This window comes from Numenius arquata, chromosome 8 (assembly GCF_964106895.1).
Source record: "Numenius arquata chromosome 8, bNumArq3.hap1.1, whole genome shotgun sequence".
NCBI classification, from domain to species: Eukaryota; Metazoa; Chordata; class Aves; order Charadriiformes; family Scolopacidae; genus Numenius; species Numenius arquata.
In genome coordinates, this window is record NC_133583.1 from 50,927,250 (window position 1) to 50,945,226 (window position 17,977).

Consider the following 17,977-nt stretch of genomic DNA (forward strand, 5'->3'; position numbering starts at 1 on the left):
CTCCCTCTTAGAATATGTCACCTGGCTTTCTTTTTTCTCCCCCTCCTTTCTCTTTTTCCTCCCCCTCTTTAAGTGAAGGGTATAAATTGAAAGAAAACAAAACTACAAGCCTTGGTTTTATGGGGTTTAACTCTTGCCGGGCAAGACTGTTGGTATTCCTCCTCCAAAGAGGAATTACCTTGTAGCTCACCTTCGCGGAGCACAAGCACAAAGCAGCCGAGAGCCCCCGGCGCTGTGCGGAAGGGATGCTCTCCTTGTGCTGCGCCTACAGCTCGGAGAGCAAAAGGTGCCGGTCCCCAGCTGAGCAGCTAAGTGCCACCAAGGCAAAAATAAGAAATAATAACAGCGACCCTCTGTGTACGCCTATGCCCTGTGCCCCAGCCAGACGTGTGGCTGCAGAATACATGAATATTACTGGCTTGTGTGCATGAAGCTTATCTGTGCGCTAGATGCAGGTCGCCTATCCCCACTCGATTTATATTCACCTGTTTTACACCTCATCCGTATTAAAGGCTTGCAGTAAAGCACACTGAAATGTGAGACTCTTTCTGGAGCTGTCAATGGCCCCAGCTCCGAGCTTCGGCTGGTGCTTCAGCTGCAGATGCATCTCCCCAGCCCAGGGCCATCCGGGGACCGCAGGCACAACGTTCATGAGCAGCACCCATGGGTGTCCCTCAGGACAGGCACACGCACATCCCCGTGTGCATACAAGTGTATCACTGTGTATGTCACTGCAGGTTACTATAAGCAGAGGTGGTGGTGCACAGGAGGACCCTTAAACCCTGCCTGCTGCTCCCCAGGCAGTAACCAAAGAGGACAACCTGCTGCAAGGGGATGATGGGGGAGGCTGGGCGGAGAAAGAGCAGGTTTAGGGCCGTGGTTTGAGTTTGGTGTGGGAGGGAAGATGAGTTTGAGGACAAAAGAGGGGGAAAGGAGGCAGTAGGAGCTGTGGAGTGCACCTCAGCTGATGGCCCCTGATGGGTCCATGGTGCTTTCTGAGCCCCTGGCTGAAGTCTGGGGAAGAAGCATTTATCGGCCATTTAAAAAACCTTAGGAAGTCACATTACAAATATTACAGTTGCTGAGTCAAGCACTTTAAGGTTGGGAAATGTGCCTTTTTAGATACCCTGTTCTTGAAAATGCAGTGTTTTTTTTTAAAAAAAATTATTTGGCAGGGGGCGTTTTTATCTCCTTGTGTGACAGGTAGCAGATTCTTCTCTGCATTACCAGCAGCAAACCTATGCTTCAGAGCTGTGGTTTCACCTCCCCAGGATGAGCTGTATCATTAGAGCTGGGGAATGGTCCAGAGGGTGGAATAGTGAGTTGGACCATGGTTCAGGACTCCTGCTTTTGCAGCTGAAGGATGGCCCAAGCTCAGACAGGACTATCTCAGATCTTTCCCCTTATTTGAAGGGGTTTCTAAGCTTAGCAGATGTAGCCAGCAGTATCCTCATGACATGTTGTGGTATTACCTGTGCCTGTGCTATGGCATCCCAGGGCTGGGCTCGGCAGGTGCCTCCGGAGATGGATGAGCTTGGGTGGGCAGATGGAGGATGATGTTGCTCTCACAGTGTCCCTTGGCTGTGCAAAGTTTCCCCTTCTTCACTTTTGTTCCCTTCTTTCCTCTGCATTGAATGCTTAATCTGAGCGTATTTGTGTTTTAAAGCCCACGCCCACCTGTTGGCTGTTCCCAGCCTAGGCTAGCAGCTCTCGGGGACACATCCCTGTGCATCCAGCATCTCAGGAGCTACTGATTCCCCCTAATGACCTTTCTGGTGTGTCCGGAAATAATTTCTCTTCTGATTCTCTGATTACGAAGCATTTCCCGGAACACAGAGGGTACTGGGGTCTCTCGCCTTGATGCCAATGGAAAGTGCTGCAGGCTGTTTTCTGTTGACCTCAAAGATGCTGTCGCAAAGAGGGAACCAAATAGTGTCAGGGCAGAGCAAGATGCAGTGGGGCCTGTTTCAAGGCAGGTGAAATGCCCAGGCAGGGGATTTAGCCTGACTCTCGGAGCCAGCTTTGATTCATGTCAGGAAAAGAGCCAACCATGGGACTGTGCTGCTCCAGCTCCTGTAGCAGCTCCCAGTGCACCTCTGCTCAGGCTTAAATCTTCCTTTAGTGTCCCTCTGAAGCTTCCTCTCCCTTGTTTGCATGTGTGCTCTTTTCTTAACCCTCCCTCCCTTGGCAGCTGGGGTGGAAGCAGAAGTGCTGCCTCAGTTCCTGGCACTGCACTGAGCATCCTCACCCTGCTGGTGGGGGAGGCTTCAGCTCAAGGTTTATTTTTGCAGAAGGTACAGCAGTAGCTCTTCTTGGGGGACAGAGGCAGCTCCAGGCCTGGTAGGATAAGGAACGAGGAGGAAGTTGGCAATATAGCTAAAATATGAAGGCTGTGGGAGATGGTCTGGTCACTCCAGGCAGGGTCACTGTCCTTGAGAGATGACTCCAGGCATCTGGAGACAGATCCTGGATTTCACATTCTTTCACAGGTTGCTTTCTCAATGTTTTGTGGTCTTTTTTATTAAAGTCATCCCATGCTAACAACTGAGAATCTGCACCGGAGACCCTACTGATGGACATGGAGAGAAGCACACCATTCCTGTGGTGTCTGCACGCCCAAATGGCAGGGGCTTTCTGTGTTACTCCTGGTCAGAATAAGGACACAGAGCAAGTTATGAGGCATGGCTCTGACCCCTCTCCTCCTCAGGGAACCCTGTGTTTAAACACAGGTGCTCCTCACAGTGCCCCAGGCCAGGGTTTGCTTCTTTCCAGTGGGATCTGCTGAGCACTGTGTTGTCCCAAAGGGCCCTTGGAGGAGACCTTCCCGGGGCCAGCACAGGTGGCTGCTCTGGGAAGGGCGAGCGGCCGTGCTGGCAGGCCCAGCAGGATAAATAGAGTGTGTAAAACCCGAATTAGCTCTGTTGTCATGTGTCACATCAGGGTCATGGCTCTCGCCTCAGGTCTCCTCGATTTATGCTCGAGGACTTTAACTTGACGGCCAGGTACTTCCCCAGACTTCTTGTGCAGCAAGCACTGCAGGTACCGCAGTCTCTGAATGAGTGAGATTAGAGACATTTTTGAGTGAGAAGGGCTTTTTTCCAAAGCTCCATTGAAATACATGCTGATTCCCTTCCTTGCATGCAGTAGACACCTGCGAGTGCCCCAGAGAGGGCAGGGAGCCCCAGCCAACAAGTGAGATTGCAACTGAGCAAAAGCAGGCATTGCAACCTCCTGCTCCTCAACTTCTCTCTATCTTTTTTCTTCCTTCTTTTTCCCTCTTCTTCCTCCACCTTCTCCTTTTCCTTTCTTCCCTTTCTCCCCCTTTTCTTCCCTCTCCCTCCCTCTCTCCCCACCCCCCAGTATCAAGGCGACATCTCCAAGCCAAGTACTTTTAATTTCGCCCGTGGCCCTTGCTGACACGGTGGATATGCACAGCAAGTTAAATTCCCGCCTGATCAATAAAGCAGAAGCAGTGTGTCCGACTGGTCGATATTTTTTTATCTGTCTTCAGCCCAGTCCTGCTGATGACAGCCCCCTGCGCTTCAGCAAAGGCACTCAAGGGCATCGGGCTTTGGCAACACAGCTCTTTTTTTTTATTCAAATTAAAAAGAAAACCCAGATGCCTACAAAAAAAAAAAAGTTCACGGAGTTTGGCCTTTGCTTAATAACGTTTTATGATTTATCTTAATTTTTAATTGAAAAAAATTTGCGAATTAATTGATTTCTGGGACTTGCCAATTAACATTGTAATTGGGTGCATGATAAATTTCGAGGGAGCATCATTTTTCTCCCTCTCCCCCTTGTCACTGAGAAGGGGAATCGCGAGGGCAGCTGCTTCCTATCCGTATGCCCCCTGCTCCTTCCTGAGGTGCCGCTGCCCTCCTCCCCCCTTGCTCCTGTATCTTAAAGAAGGAACAAGAAAGCTAATAAAGTCGTGTTATTAGAGTCTCGCCAGAGGTGACCCCTCAAGGCATAAATCCAGGCCAGGGAGATGGTGGGGACAGGTACTATTAAGTGCCTGACAGTGCTTTGCGAGGCAGGACTGGGTACCTCCCATGCAGCACCCTCTCCCCGGGCTGTGGGGAAGGTGGTCAGCCAGCCCGGAGCTCCTAGGGGCTTTCCCAGAGGATTCTGGCACCCCTCAAGGTGTTTCAACCGAGCAGTTTGTTACCTGTGATGTTATCCCATCCTCTCCCCATGTGTGAGTCCCGGCACGCAGGAGCCTCTGTGCAATGCCCAGCTGCTCCAGGGAGAGACCCGACCCCAGCACTGAGCAGCTGGTACCTGAACGGCCGCTTCCCGCAGTGTGTGCGGCACCCAGGGTTTGTCCCACAGCCAAAAACCAGCAAAATCCCCCCCAGCAAAAACAGGCTGCTGGGGTGCTCGGCCAGTGCTTGGGGGCTGCCACTTTGCTCCAGAGGGTTGGAGCACAGGAGGGGTCTGAAAGGCTGAGGGATTTGGGTCTTTTTATTCTGGAGAAGAGAAGACTGAGGGGGGATCTGATCAATGCTTATAAATACTTAAAGGGAGGGTGTCAAGAGGGCGGGGCCAGTCTTTTTTCAGTGATGCCCAGAGACAGGACAAGAAGTAACGGGCACAAACTTGTACATCGAACGTTCCATGTAAATATGAGGAGGAACTTCTTTACTTTGAGGGTGGCAGAGCACTGGAACAGGCTGCCCAGAGAGATGGTGGAGTCTCTGTCTCTGGAGACATTCAAAACCCACCTGGACACGTTCCTGTGCAACCTGCTCTAGGTGGACCTGCTTTGGCAGGGACGTTGGACTAGATGATCTCCAGAGGTCCCTTCCAACCCCATATCATTCTGTGATTCTGTGATTCTGTTTGCATCCTGTTCTGCCCCGAGCCCCCCAGGCAGCAAGTCCTGCCCCATGGCATCCCTTGCCACCCACCCTATGGCAGAGGTCTTCAGTGTGGGACCTCAGCTCTGGGGTCACAGGTGTCCAGATTCAGGCATGGACACATCTCCAGGTGCGTGGGGAGTGGCATCACCTAAAGCTTTCTCCAGCAGTGTGACTCCTGCCAGATTTAAATTAAACACACTCCGTCACTGGAGAAACCTGCCTGGAAGTGTCAGCTTCTCAGTGATACCCAAGCAGGGTGCAGGGCCACCTGCCACCATGAGGCAGATAACAGGGTGACATCCTCACATGGGGTGTAAAGTGGATGAGCTGGCTGTTGCCGAAATGAGGAGTGAGGACATGGTGTTGTGCAGGGGCAGGGAGAGAGAACAAGCCACACCTCGGGAGGACTGAGATGGAGAGTAGAAATACCAAGTAAATTAAAGAGTGTTTGGTGCCTGTAGTGCTTCTCCCACCCACTTCACGTGCTGGTATGGATTACCTCGTCACAGTCAGCTCAGGTGTCCCATGCACAGTGTAAAGCCCATGAGCTTGGATGGGACTTTGCTGTGCCGTCCTGCAGTATGGGGAGGGGGGGGAGGATGCCAGCCTGGGTGGAGGGTCCCAGGCTTCCCCAGCTGACCATCTCCCCACCATCCAGGACACCAGAAAGGCCAGGAGCAGCCCAGCTCTGCACCCGCCAGTGTCACTGGCAGGGAACCATGGGGGAATGGAAGAAAATTTATGAGGAGAGCAGTCTGTTTATTATCTAGCAAATGTGGTGCTGCTGATACCATGGATTTATCCTCTTTCATCCCCTTCTGATTTGTGTCCCTGCCCCTCGCTGTGGCAGATTAGTCACGGACAGAAAGGAAAGAGAGACCCTCCAGCTTCCTCCCGTGCACTCAGAGGGTGGGAATGACAGCAGCCTGGGCCCTTCATCCACAGCTTGTCCAGCGGAGAGAGCACAAGCCATACAGCTGCCTGTCCTGCTTAGAGATGCCCCATTCCTCTCCTCAGGAATGGCAGACCCCAGGGAGGCAGAGCAGCTGGGTGCTGCCCGTAATCCATGGGTGAGAGCACTTCTCATGGGTCAGGGCTTCCAGGGGAGCACAGTGGGTGAGAAAATTTGTGGGTCACATACTCCCTCCCTCGTGCAATGCCCTGAAAGTGCCATGAACACTCCTTGAAGTGCCTTCAGACTCCAGGGCATGGGTTTTCAGGCCGGGGTTTGGGACCTCAGCGGGCAAAGCCTTCCTCTGCCACTGACTGCCAGCGCAGCGGGAGCCTTAGAAAGGGATGCACGGAAACCCAAGGGTGAGAAATAAATCTTCGGTCAGTTATTTGCCCTGAAGCGATGCATGCCTTCTGCGGAGCCTCTTCTGAACTGCCACGTGAGCTGGGAATAATTAAACAGTCATTACAGCCGCGGTAGCAAAGAGCCCCCCAGATCAATCTAATGCATGACCTTTCCCTCCGACTTCTCTCTCTATTTTTTCAGCCACCTCCTTTTCAAATAGTGGGAGTGAAATGAGACAACCCTCCCACCCCAGCCTCCCGCTTTGCCCTGCACACCTGGACCACCACATCCTCACCCAGAAATATGTCACCCTCTCTGAGCATGGGCTCCTGGCAGGGGCATGGGGTACCTGGGGTTCATAAAGAGAAACCCCAACAGGGGAGGAAGAGCCAGGGGTGCAAATGGCACAGAGCAAGTAGGGAATTTTAGCATAATCAGGTCATGCCACAGTATTTTGTGATCCTGATGAATTTCTGCTGCAGCATCGTCTCTTGGGGGGAGGCGGGTGGCTGCCCTGTGGGGTCAGGTTTGTCACAGCTTGTTGGGCACTGAGGTCTCACAAATATTGACTGTAGGTGCAGGGTGCCTCTAGTCCTGACTCCAGCGCCTTTGGCAACTTTTACTCTCACTTGGCCCTTTTCCCCATCATCGGATGCGGGAGATCTTCTCGGCAGCACTTGGAGCAGGTGCTGCTAGCGGAGCCGCAGCAGGTTAAAAATCCCAGTGTGTTTCCTCTGACAGCACGGATCACACCCAGCCGTGCCAGAGGCTGTCACCTGTGGCTGGGTGAGGATTTGGCCTCATGTAGTTTAAAAAAAAAAAAATTAAAAAAAAAATCAAACTCCCATTTCCTTATTTAGGCTTCAAGTGACACTTCCACTTATTTAAACTGGCGTTCACAAAAAATCCAATTCTCTCTCTACCCGGCGACTGTTTATTTACAGCTGGCCTTGCCGTCCCCACAGCTCTGCAGGCGGCTTGCTCTGCTGCCGGGGCTCCCGGCCCGAGGCTGGGTGTTTGAGCCATGAGTCCTGCAGCTAAAAATAAATTGTTTCCACTGGATTATTTTATATATATGTATATTTATTTTTTTTTTTTTAAGAAATGCATCAGATAGCCACAGCTTGTAGAAAACTTTTGGCTTTGTGGGACCACGTGCAGGAGCTGCATGTGCCCTGGCTGGTGCTCGTCAAATCCAGAGGGCTGCTGAGAGTTGTTCTGTGGAAGAGTTGCAGAGCTGGAGGACAGCATGGCAGCAGCCCTTTTACCACTTCTTTAAACCTCTTCTGGCTGCAATGTCATTAAGGGATGAGCACAAACAACTGTAGCTGTCGGAGCTCAAGGAAGTTCTTCTCTTGCAGTTATTATTAATTACCTGTGGGGAGTGCTGGTGGGGGGTGGCTGTTGTGCCAGGTAGTGAGCTCAGCCCTTCCTTCATGGATGCTCATCATAAGCCCTGCCTTGCCCTGGGTGGGGGCTCTGCAGAAATCTCGTTTGAACATGCTTGGGGAGCCCAAGTGGCTTTGAGGTCTGATGGCTGTGGTGGGCTGGAGCACAGCATCAGGGCTGTTTCTCGCCCTGCTGTTGCTGCACTGAGACTTCAGGCAAATCCCATCACCACTCTGTGCCCAGATTTCCCATCTGAGCACGTCTGTCTTGGTCTCCTTACACTGGCCAACACTCAAGCTGCAGCTACAATTACAGCAGAGCTTTCCAAGCCTTGCTCCAGGATGCTGCAGTGGTGCCCTGGTGCCAGCACAGTCAGTGTGTGTGCCACAGTGGGCACAGAGGAGGAGAGGTCCTGCCCTGCTTCCCTGGGGCAACTGCCTGGCACCGGGCTTCTGCCTGGTCTGGGGGGTCAGTGAGAGCCCTGAATGTATCTGGTGGGCTCCAGGTACCAAGAGCACACCCTGGGTTGTGGTCCTCTGCCTGGCAGCTGATGAGCCATCTCCCATGGAGAGCAGGGCTTCTGCTTGTCTCAGGACTTGGGCACCCAGAATACTTCTCTTTTCTTTTGGAGGAGAGCTGAGATTCCTACAACAGCTTGCAAGAGCGAAGGCTTAAAGGAGAAGGACAAGTACCACCTTGCTTATGGTAGAACACAATCAGATCACTTAACCTTCAGCTCATGGCCTGAGTTTTCCATGTGCGAAGCAGCAACTTCCATTCACAGGGATGATAAGGGACCATTCCCTGCATATTGTTTTGGGTTTTTTCCTATGGGAAGCAAACCCCAAAAGGCAGGACCATAACAAAAAAAAACCAAAACAAAACCTGAAGGTCATTGTGTGTAACGGCAACCATGGCAGGGATAGAGAAAACCCAAGACTGTGGGTAAGAGAGGAACATATTCAACATGCTGAGCTGTCCTTTGCCCTTTGGGACATCAGGACTGAAGGGCTGGGTCTGAACAGCCCCTTGGGTCTCACTCAGGGAGAAGCCAGGGGATTCCTAGTTGCATCTGGAGATGCCCCTAACCAAATCCCTGCCTAACGTTAAAAGACATCTGCGTGTCTGTGATGTAGCCTGAGTCTTGCTTTCATTGTGGAGGGCCTTGCTGAGATCAAATGTTCCTGATGTGCTCTAATATAGAGGAGTGACGGGTCCCCAGCAAGCGCCCCAGGGCATGTGGGGACCTGGCCATGCAGCTCCCCGTTAATGTTAATGGGTGACACAGCTGCAGGGCTGGGCAGAGCCCTCCAGCAGCACCAGAGTAGGCACCAGAGAGCCACAGGGCACCGGAACACGTGGGGATGCACGAATGCATGGCCAGAACCGGTGCCACAGCCCCGAGAAAGGGAACTAAGGAGGAAGCAGCCTCATATCGCTTGGAAATGCAAACCCATCGGGAGAGAGAGAAGAAGGCTGCCCAAATCGCTGGGTCTTTCCAGGGCATTTCTTGTCTTCTTTGGTAGTTTGGGGGTGTTGCCTAAAAGGGAAAGAAGTTGTTTTGCTGTAATGAACTAGATAAACAATTCCCCAAATAGATTAAAACTAACTGTAACTTATAAAAGCGGGTAGTAATTATATTTTATTAGCTAGCAAAACACCATTTTTTTATTTCGTAGGATAATTCTGTGTAAATCACCTTAATTAGAAGTGTCAGACGAGCCCATGAATATCGTACTTAGTAACTAATTTCCTATGTACAGGTTATAATTTAAAACACATGGATCACTCGCCGAGTGGAAATATGCTAGCCATGAAATAATGTGGGGAGTGTTGGGGTTATTACTATGTAAATGTGTAATCATTTCAGACCACTGCAGCCTGGCTGGGTGATTAAAGAGAATCCCAAGGTCTCCAAAGATTGTGCTCTCTGCAAGGGCCTAGAGCGAAAAAACTTTAAAAGGCACCGAAAAGTGTTTGAACTTTAAAGGTCTTGATTTCCCTTTTACCATTTTTAATTTGTCTGCCGTGTTTATGGAGGGGAGGGTTTCTCTTTGCTGACGGCCTTTCGATTCTCAGCCCGCTGCTGGTATCCTTAAGAGGCACGGGGGGCTGCAGCCGCTGTAATTCGGGGGGTTGTTTAGTGGGATGGAGGAAAGCACCCTTAAATTATGACCAGGGCTTGTGCCCATTCCTGACCCATCCCTGGAAATGAATAAAAACAAATTGCAAACTCTTATTAGCAATAAAGTGGGGCTAAATTGCAAGGAGGGGGGTGGTTCTTAATAATCCTCCAAATGAAAAATAAAATAAACTCTGCCAAGTTATCTAAATCAGTCTCCTTCCCCATCAGTCCCAACGGCCGACGCTTGGCCTTTCAGCTGACCAGAGACTCTTGTCCTGAAAATTGCAGCTTCCTGGCGCTAACACCATTTCTGGGAGGAATTAATGAGATTCTTCCTCTTTCCCCCGAAAAGGAATAATTTTAAACACCTTTAACAAGAAAAGGGAGGAAATGAGTTGGTTTTTTTAACCTGACATTTGGATTATAAAAGAAAAAAAAAAAAAAAGTTGTTTCACACTTTGGGTGACTGAGAAATTCAAGGCAGCGCCGGAGACGGGGAGGGGGTGGAAATCCTTCCCATCACAGGCCTTCGGGCACAGGCTGGAGGTGGTGCCAGGGCTGCATCTCCGGGGGCAGTGGGGATTGACTCTGCTCCCTGCTGCGTCCCAAAAGTTGCGGGAGCAGAGCTGGGGCACAGGGCATGGGGGGGCATCCAGCAAGCATCCAGTAGCTCATCCCCCCAGGGAAGAGGGCTGCGAGGGAGGAGATGCGCCAGCCCATCGATCGGTGGTCCCCAGGAATGGCAGCCGCTTGCTCCGGGAGCAGAACTGTTCCTTCGGGGTGACCTGATGGTGATGGATAACTGCGTGTTTCCCTCCTATTTTCGGATGAGGGGCGAGAGCGGTGGCACTGGGAGAGGAGGGGTCCGTAGCCCCGGGAGAAACCACCTTCCTCCATCCTTGCTCATTTCATAACACCCAGCCATCTGCCAAATCAAGGCAGATTAAAGCCAGCCAAATTCAATTTCTCCCCGCTGCCACTGCAGCTCGGCATCTGGGGCTAAAGTGTCCCCGACAAAGCGAACATGACAGGCACATTGCTTTTTTGTCACATCTAGTACCGTGTTGATCTTCTAAAAGTCTCATAAAAATTTATTGATGTCTCCCATATTGCTGTGATTGAGAAGAAAGGAGCGCGGGTGTGCGGAGCCGGGTGCGCGCGCGCGGGCGAGTGTGTGTGCGTGTGTATATTAATGTTTCTGAAGTAGATCTGATTTGATATGTCTTGTTCTATTGTCAGCATCTGTTTAGCGAGGCTTTTTAATACTTTCTGGCTGCCGATCACTCATCCTTAGCCTGGGATGCAGGCTTGCATACAAATTTTGTTATTAAACACAATTCCATTCCCCCCCCCCGCCCCCCTTCCCCAACCTCCGCCTCCCCCCACTAACCTCCCCCCTCCACCCACCCATCCATCATCTCCCCGGGGCTATGGGGAGCTGGGAGCCAGCCGCCCCACCGACATGCACTTACAAGCACAGGCACTGGGCTTGGCAACATATTTCAAGAGCCTTTTGCCTGCTGCAGGTGCTTTGCATTGACAAATCGAATCATGGGGAAATAATTTATTTCCTAATGCTGTTTGCAGCATGTTAGCAGGAGAATTTACATGAGAGAGATTACTTTAATAACCAAAAAATTACAGTGCAGGCCTCCCCGCCATGTCGGCTTTGATATGTAATTGTTTCAAGTTTAACCTGTCTGGAGGGGGGAAGGTGTTATTAAATCTATAGCATCTCCCGCTGGCGAGGGCAGGCGAGGAGGAGCACCGTGGCGGGGACCTCCTTCCCTGCTAAATGGGGAACAAGCTGAATTAACAAATCACTCCAGCCTCCGGCAGAGCTGCTGCCTCCACGGCGCAGCTGGAGCTGAGGGGATCTTCTTTCCCTTGCTCTTACGCCAATTTGATCTCTTTCTTTTTCCTTCCCTTCTTTTTTTTTTTTTTTTTTTTTATTGTGCCTGACCCTACGCAGTGCTCGCCACCTCCGCTCCCTTCTCCTTGGCTTTCTTCCCCCTGCCCCTGCAGGCTTGCTCCCCACTTCACCCCAGGACTGGGAGAGGAGCTACACAAGCTCCCGAGAAGGGAGAGAGTCAGGATTTGACTCTGCATCGTGTCTCTGGGTTTGGAGACTCCGCTCATAGGACCATTTTATCCCAGCTGGAGAAATAGTTGGTGCTGCCCTCCTTTCCGTGCCCCTCTGGCCAGGGTGAGGAGGCTCTTGTTGGTCTGGGAAGGGGGAGCCATGTGCTATTTGACCTCGCAAGATCCCACAAAGCGTTTCCCCTCTTGCCTTGTGACTCTGACCCCGTTCTCTTCTTTCTTGGCAGCAAGAGCTCCATCCTGAAGGATGCCATGGCAGCGGGCACCCCCAAGGTAAGTGAGCACAACTCGGCACACTATCCCCCCCTCACCAAGGGATGCTCTTTACACCCTCTCACCTTCCCAGCCCGCTCCCTGTTCTGCTAGTCAGTGTCCCTGAGAAAGGTGGCCACACTTTGGGGACAGGCCAGCACAGGGGAATGTTGCTGTTCCCATTCACCCACTGGGCTGGAGCAGCCGAGTCCCTGCATGGAGCTCTCTCATTTCCTGTGCAGCCGAGGGATGGTAGAGCTGAAGAACCCGGCGGGCTCCGGGACTCCAGATTGTGGCTAATGACAGCTAATCAGAGCTGATCACATGCAGACTGAGCTTAGCTTGGGAAATCATGTGTGGGAGTTCCTGGAGCCAGAGGCATATGCCAGCTTTGGAAGAGGGGAGCAGGACTGCCTCAGAGGGAGTGAAGCACACCCGAGGAGGGGTCCAAATCACTAGAAGACCCCATCTCAGCCGAATCCTCCTCCCCAGGACCACCTCCCATCCCTTTGGCTCAGAATGCAAAAATACTAAATGCAGGGAGCATCATGGCATCACTGCAAAGGGCATCATTTACTAATTAGTATTACTGTTAGCTGGACTTCATGTGATATGGTGGTGGGAAGGACCAGAGCTTGGGCAGGCAAAGGGGTGGCAGGGAGCACTGCAGGGCAACTGGGCATTGCACAGCCTCTGAAAATCACGCTGTGCTCCCCAAGGTGGGCAAAGGCACGTAGTCTGGGCTCTCCTACACTTCTGGTGACACAGGGAGGCTCCTGGCTTCCAGGGAAGCTGAGGGCATCTCTCACGGGAGGTTTTGGTCCTTGTTTTAATGGAATCTACTTCAGGTCTTGCTCTCCCTTTTTTTTTTTTCTGAAAGCTTTGGGTCATTTTTGGCATGTGATGTTAGAAACGGTGACTGAAATTTCAGCTCTACGTTTGCCCCTTGGGACTGGGTGTCTTGCCAAGCACATCAACAGCTTGTCTGCTCCATGAAGTAAGGGGCCAGGGAGCCACTGTGCTGACCCAAGTTCCTGGCAAGCAGGCATATAGCCAAAATAAACCCAACAATTTCCCAAATCCCACAAGGGAAAATAAAGATAGCGGTGATACTTCCTAGCACTCCACACCTTTGGCATTCCCATCTCCTGCGTGACTCTCCCTGTCTCCCACACCCTGTCCCGGGGAAGACTGGGAGGAAAGTGGAGACCTGACTATTTCTCCCATATAAAACAAGCAGAGCAGAAAGCAATCCCCAAGCTGATAATCCACAGAGGGTGAGGCTGCCTTGGGACATCTCAAAGGAGCTGGAAAGGGCACCTGCAAAATGAAAGTGGCTGGATTCCACAAGCTTCCCTTTCCCTCCTCGTCAGGTCTGAGTGTAGATAACTCAACGGTCCCGAACACTTTGCCTGCAAGGGAGAAGGACGGCTAGGAAGACAGATTAGCTGTTTGGAGGGAAACGCAGCAAGTGACTGACAGAGACCAGATAAAGAAGAAGGTCCATCTCGCGGCAGGGCTGGGCTTTTGAAGTTTCCATTGACAAAGAATCCCATTTGCCGTGAGCGAGGGGATTAAACTGGGACTGGAGCGTCGTTCTATATAAAAGAGATCAATCGTCCCCTGTCACCACATGGATCTTTTCCCTTTGCCCGTCACGTCTGGGGCTAAGAACATTAACTTCAAGAAGCCAGGAGAGCAGGGAGGGAGAGGGTGAAATCAGGAAATCTTTCATTCCCTTCTCAGAGAGCTTGAAAGCCTCTCAGCCCAGGAGGATTCATTATTTCTAGGTGGCTTTTGCTGGGAGACAAGTCCTGTGTGGCATGGGAAGGCACATGCTGTCACCTTCACCTGAGCTTGGTATTAAAGGCTCCTTTGTAACCGCATGGGATTGAGGAGGAGGGTGGTGGGGAGATGAAGGCTGCTCTTTCCCTTTGTGCCCACTAAGCATTGACAACATGGGGTGGGAATAGCCCATCAGGATGTGAAGTCCCTCTGAGAAAGCCCTGCTGGGGACAAAGCTGGGCCTCTGGGCCACCCTTAACAGGGGTCCCAGGTGGAGAGATGGAGAACAGACCCCTAGGTGGGCTTGCAGCCCATGCCTGGGCATCACTGGAGGTCTGGCAGCCATTGCCTGGGAAGAGCTGGGACTGGTGCTGTGTCACACTTCCCATCCTGGGCACCGGTGGAAGGAGTCATGGGGACTGTGGGGAATGCCGTGAGGTTTCCTGGCCAGTTCTATTCCTGGGGCCAGCAGGTCCAGCAGCTCAGTGACAGGAGAAAGGGGCTGCATCTCCTGGCAGCATGGGCAGGGGCAGGCTGGTTCCACTCAGGGATGAGGGAACTGGGGGGGGAGTGTTTCCAAAGGTGCTACCTTTGTGGTCACTGGTGGCTTTAGGACTCATTTGGGGCCTTTGTATATACTATCATGGGCTGTCACTGCTTCTGTGCTGGTTAAGGCTCTTCCTGTGGTGCAGCTGGGAGCAGGGGATTTAACTCCCCCCATGCTCTGTCTCCTGGCTCTGCTCCCATCCCTTCCCTGCCGTTGCCCTGGCAAATGTCTCTCCTGGCAATAAAAGCCCAGATGTAAACGCAGATTCCTTGCTCGCTGCTTTCCTGCCCCTGAAGAGCTGTCACTCACTGCACTGGGTCAATTTTCATGGCAATATGTCAAAGAAAATCCAATCACTCAACATGGGATGTGATGAATGCAGGATTATTGTATCAGGTTCTTCTATTATCGGAGCTGACGGAGGCAGTGATGGCCAAGTGAGGGCTGCGAGCTTGGGGGGCTCCGGCCAACATGTCTGCTCGCTGCCTGGGCTCCCTCTCTGCAAAGGCAGCTTGGAGGGCAGCGCTGAGCACCACATAGCTCCGCAGCATTCCAATCGATGGTGGTATGCCAGTGTGGACAAGCCACTTGGACAAGCAGATGACAAACCTGCACAGTGAGCCTCCGGATGAGTTTTTTATCCGACCCTAACTGCCATTTGCTTAGGAAAGCTGGTGACAGCAAGCTGGGCTCTGCCAGCCTCTGGCTGGGGAGAAGGGCCTGAGATAGCTGCTTGGTGTCTTCAAGAAGTCCTGTGGCCTGTGCAAGGTGCAAGGGCAACCACGCTGTCTCCTCCCAACTGCAGTTTCTGTCCCTGATTGCAAGCTTGGATGCTCACCCCATGGCTCATGATAACCTTTTGTGCCTTGATCTTCATGCTGCTGAGAGCCAGGTAGCCCATTGAGCTCTCATAGGTCAAGGTGACAGCTTGCTCTTGCTAGGCTGTCTCATGCCTGTCCTTTGCAGAAGGCAGAGGTGCAAAAAAGCCCATCTCCTTGCAGAAAGCACACCCAGTGGCCCCGCTCTGGGAAGGGTCTTTCTCAGGCACTGGACTTCAAGGAGAGTCCTGGACATCCATAGCATCCTTCTCTGATGACGTGTCTGAGACACCAGGAGGAAAAGCAGTAGAAAAGAAATTCTTCACTAAGGAGAAGTTTCCGTATTGGTGTGAACAGATGCTTCATGCCCATGGGAAGGGACAGAGTATGTCCTTGCTCTTGCTGAGCTAGGGACCACAGCTCCATGGTCCTGTTCACTGGTGTGGGCTGGCATTGCTCACTATCCTTTCACTGTTGTCCTGGATCACCATGAGGAAACCCCACACCAGAGCCACTCAGGAGGGCACTTTCTGCAGATGGGTCCAAGCCAGCCATGCCCTAGACCTCTGTGAGCCCAGAGCTTCCCTGCAGTACTCCCCACCATACCCAGAGGCCATGTTTCAGGCAGGTCAGGCACCAGGGATGTCTTGCAGAGGTGTATGGACAACACCATGAGCTCTGTCCAGTCCCATGGCTGCCCAGAAGTCTGTCAACAGCATGTAGCTCCCCACAGCATCGTTCCTGGGTTTCATGCTCTCACCTTACCTTTCCCCCCTTGCCTTGGATGCCTCTTGCAAGGGGTTGTGCAAGAGAGGAGCATGTGTTAAGTTGAACCCATGTCGGTGAGGTGTATGAGCAGTCAAAGTCCAAGTGATCCTGCTCTTCCTTGAGCAGCCAGCAGTAACTCTGAGAGTCAGCATCCCCAGGTCCTCCTGGCTACCTAAGAGCACTTCCTTGCCACTGCCTGTCTGGCCCGTGGCTCCCCCTCCATGGGCTATCATCTAGGTGGGATATCATCTCTGCCCAAAGAGATCTCAACCCCTAAATTTCAAGATATTAGCTGCAGACTGTTACCTGTCACCTAACAGCGTCCACTGACGTTTCTTATATCCTCTCTGAAAGTGCTGGTACTGGCCACTGCAGGGGAAGGGGCTGGGCTCTGTGAAGCATCCCAGCTCTCGTGGTGGGCTCAGCATTCCTTTTCCACTACTGCTTCCTCATACATGGCTGCAAATTGCCTTTCCCACTAAAGGTCCAGCCCGTGCGCTGGCTCTTGCTGCAAACAAACACTGAAGCGAGCGGCCAGGAGCAAACCCCATCTCCCACACCCAGCAGATGCTTGTGGCCAGTTTGTTTAGGTGTGCACCCAGCGCCTCAGAGGATGCCCGCAGGCAAGCGGCCAGCACGCTGCTGCTCCGAGACCTCCGGCAGAGCTGGGAACCGAGCCACAGTGCCAGAGCCCTTTGATTCCCCCACCCACCCCCATGATTTTACAGCTTCACCGAGCAGTTTGAGAGAGAATTACAGCACCTAGAGGAAAATTTGACCACTAAAGCCCTCCAAGGAAAAAGAGCTTTGAAGCAAGCAAGATTTGGAGCCTTAAACCTTGACAGAATGTCTGTATTAAGCCCTTCCCAGCTGCCTCGCTCGAGATGAAATTTCTAGCACAATCATTTAACTTCTCCATATCATGTCTGGTGGTAGGAACGGGGGACGGGTGTCAGGGCCCCAGGGTTTTAACTCCTTCTCTTGTGTCACTGACTCGCTGGGGGGGGTTGAAATCACTCCCCGCATCTGTGCCCCCTCCCTTTGTAGCTGTGATTTACAAGGAAAGATTAGAAAGCTAAATCTGAGCGCTGTGGCAAAGCTATGGCCAAACCAGGGACACGAGAACAGCCCACAGATAGGCAAAGGAGGGGAAATTACCAAGGATGAGTGTCGGCTGAATGCGCTCCCTGCCAGTTTTGGGGTGATAAATACCAGAGCCACTCCAAAAAAAAGCTCTGCCAGGTTTTATTCCATAAAACAAATTACCCCATGAACAAACAAAGCCCCTCGCTCCCCTTGGGCCAAGCAGCTGTGCCCTCCCGTTAGTCCGGGGGAAACCGCTGCTGCGTTTGGCAGGCGGAGTGGAGAGGGATGTGGTCCCAGAGGGGAGCCGGACAGGCTGGCAGACCCCATCAGACCTTGGCCAGACGTCTTTCCCTCTCCATCCCCAATGGGCATTTCTGCTGGAAGGGGCCCCTTTCCCCACCATGTAGCTGGTGTCTCGCCCAAGAGGACCCAGAGCTCGATTGCAATCCCAGGTACGACCATAACATGCACAGAAATAAATCAGTAGCTCACATTTCTGTAAGCTTATTCTGCTTGCGGACCACTGGAATCCTTCAGCGAAGGCCAGAAGCTGCTGATACCATTATTTCTGTTCACTATTCACACCCTTCTCACATTTAAGCCTTTCATCCTCAGCTCCATCCCACCTTTATCTCTGCCAGCTAAAAGCCACTAGATAATTTTACCTCTAACTTTCCCAGGAGCAAATGTGTACGCTCCGAAAGCTTCTAGGAAACTCAGCTCTAATAGTAGCATCTTTGTGTCAGGGATCCTCCAGCAATAACATAAAAAATGGCTAGCAGAGTTAAGGGGGAAAATCACAGCAAGGCCTGGTATCACTCATTGCTTTCGGGTTACAGTTCCCAAGTGATAACAGCTATTAGCAACACTTTGACGGCTTCCCTACCGTGGAGGGGAGGGCAGGAGACAGAAAACATGTCAAGCCATCACCTCCATGTTAAGTGA

The 17,977-nt window shown here is 52.0% G+C and overlaps 1 protein-coding gene across 3 annotated transcripts in view; it reads left to right on the plus strand.

Moving 5' to 3' along the window:
* RNF220 (ring finger protein 220) overlaps positions 1 to 17,977 on the plus strand; it is a 225,596-nt gene that overhangs the window by 142,123 nt on the left and 65,496 nt on the right. For all 3 annotated transcript variants that reach the window (XM_074151463.1, XM_074151464.1, XM_074151465.1), the window contains one exon: positions 12,004 to 12,049. In XM_074151463.1, coding sequence (XP_074007564.1) covers positions 12,004 to 12,049 — 46 coding nt within the window. The remainder of the gene's footprint in view (positions 1 to 12,003; positions 12,050 to 17,977) is intronic.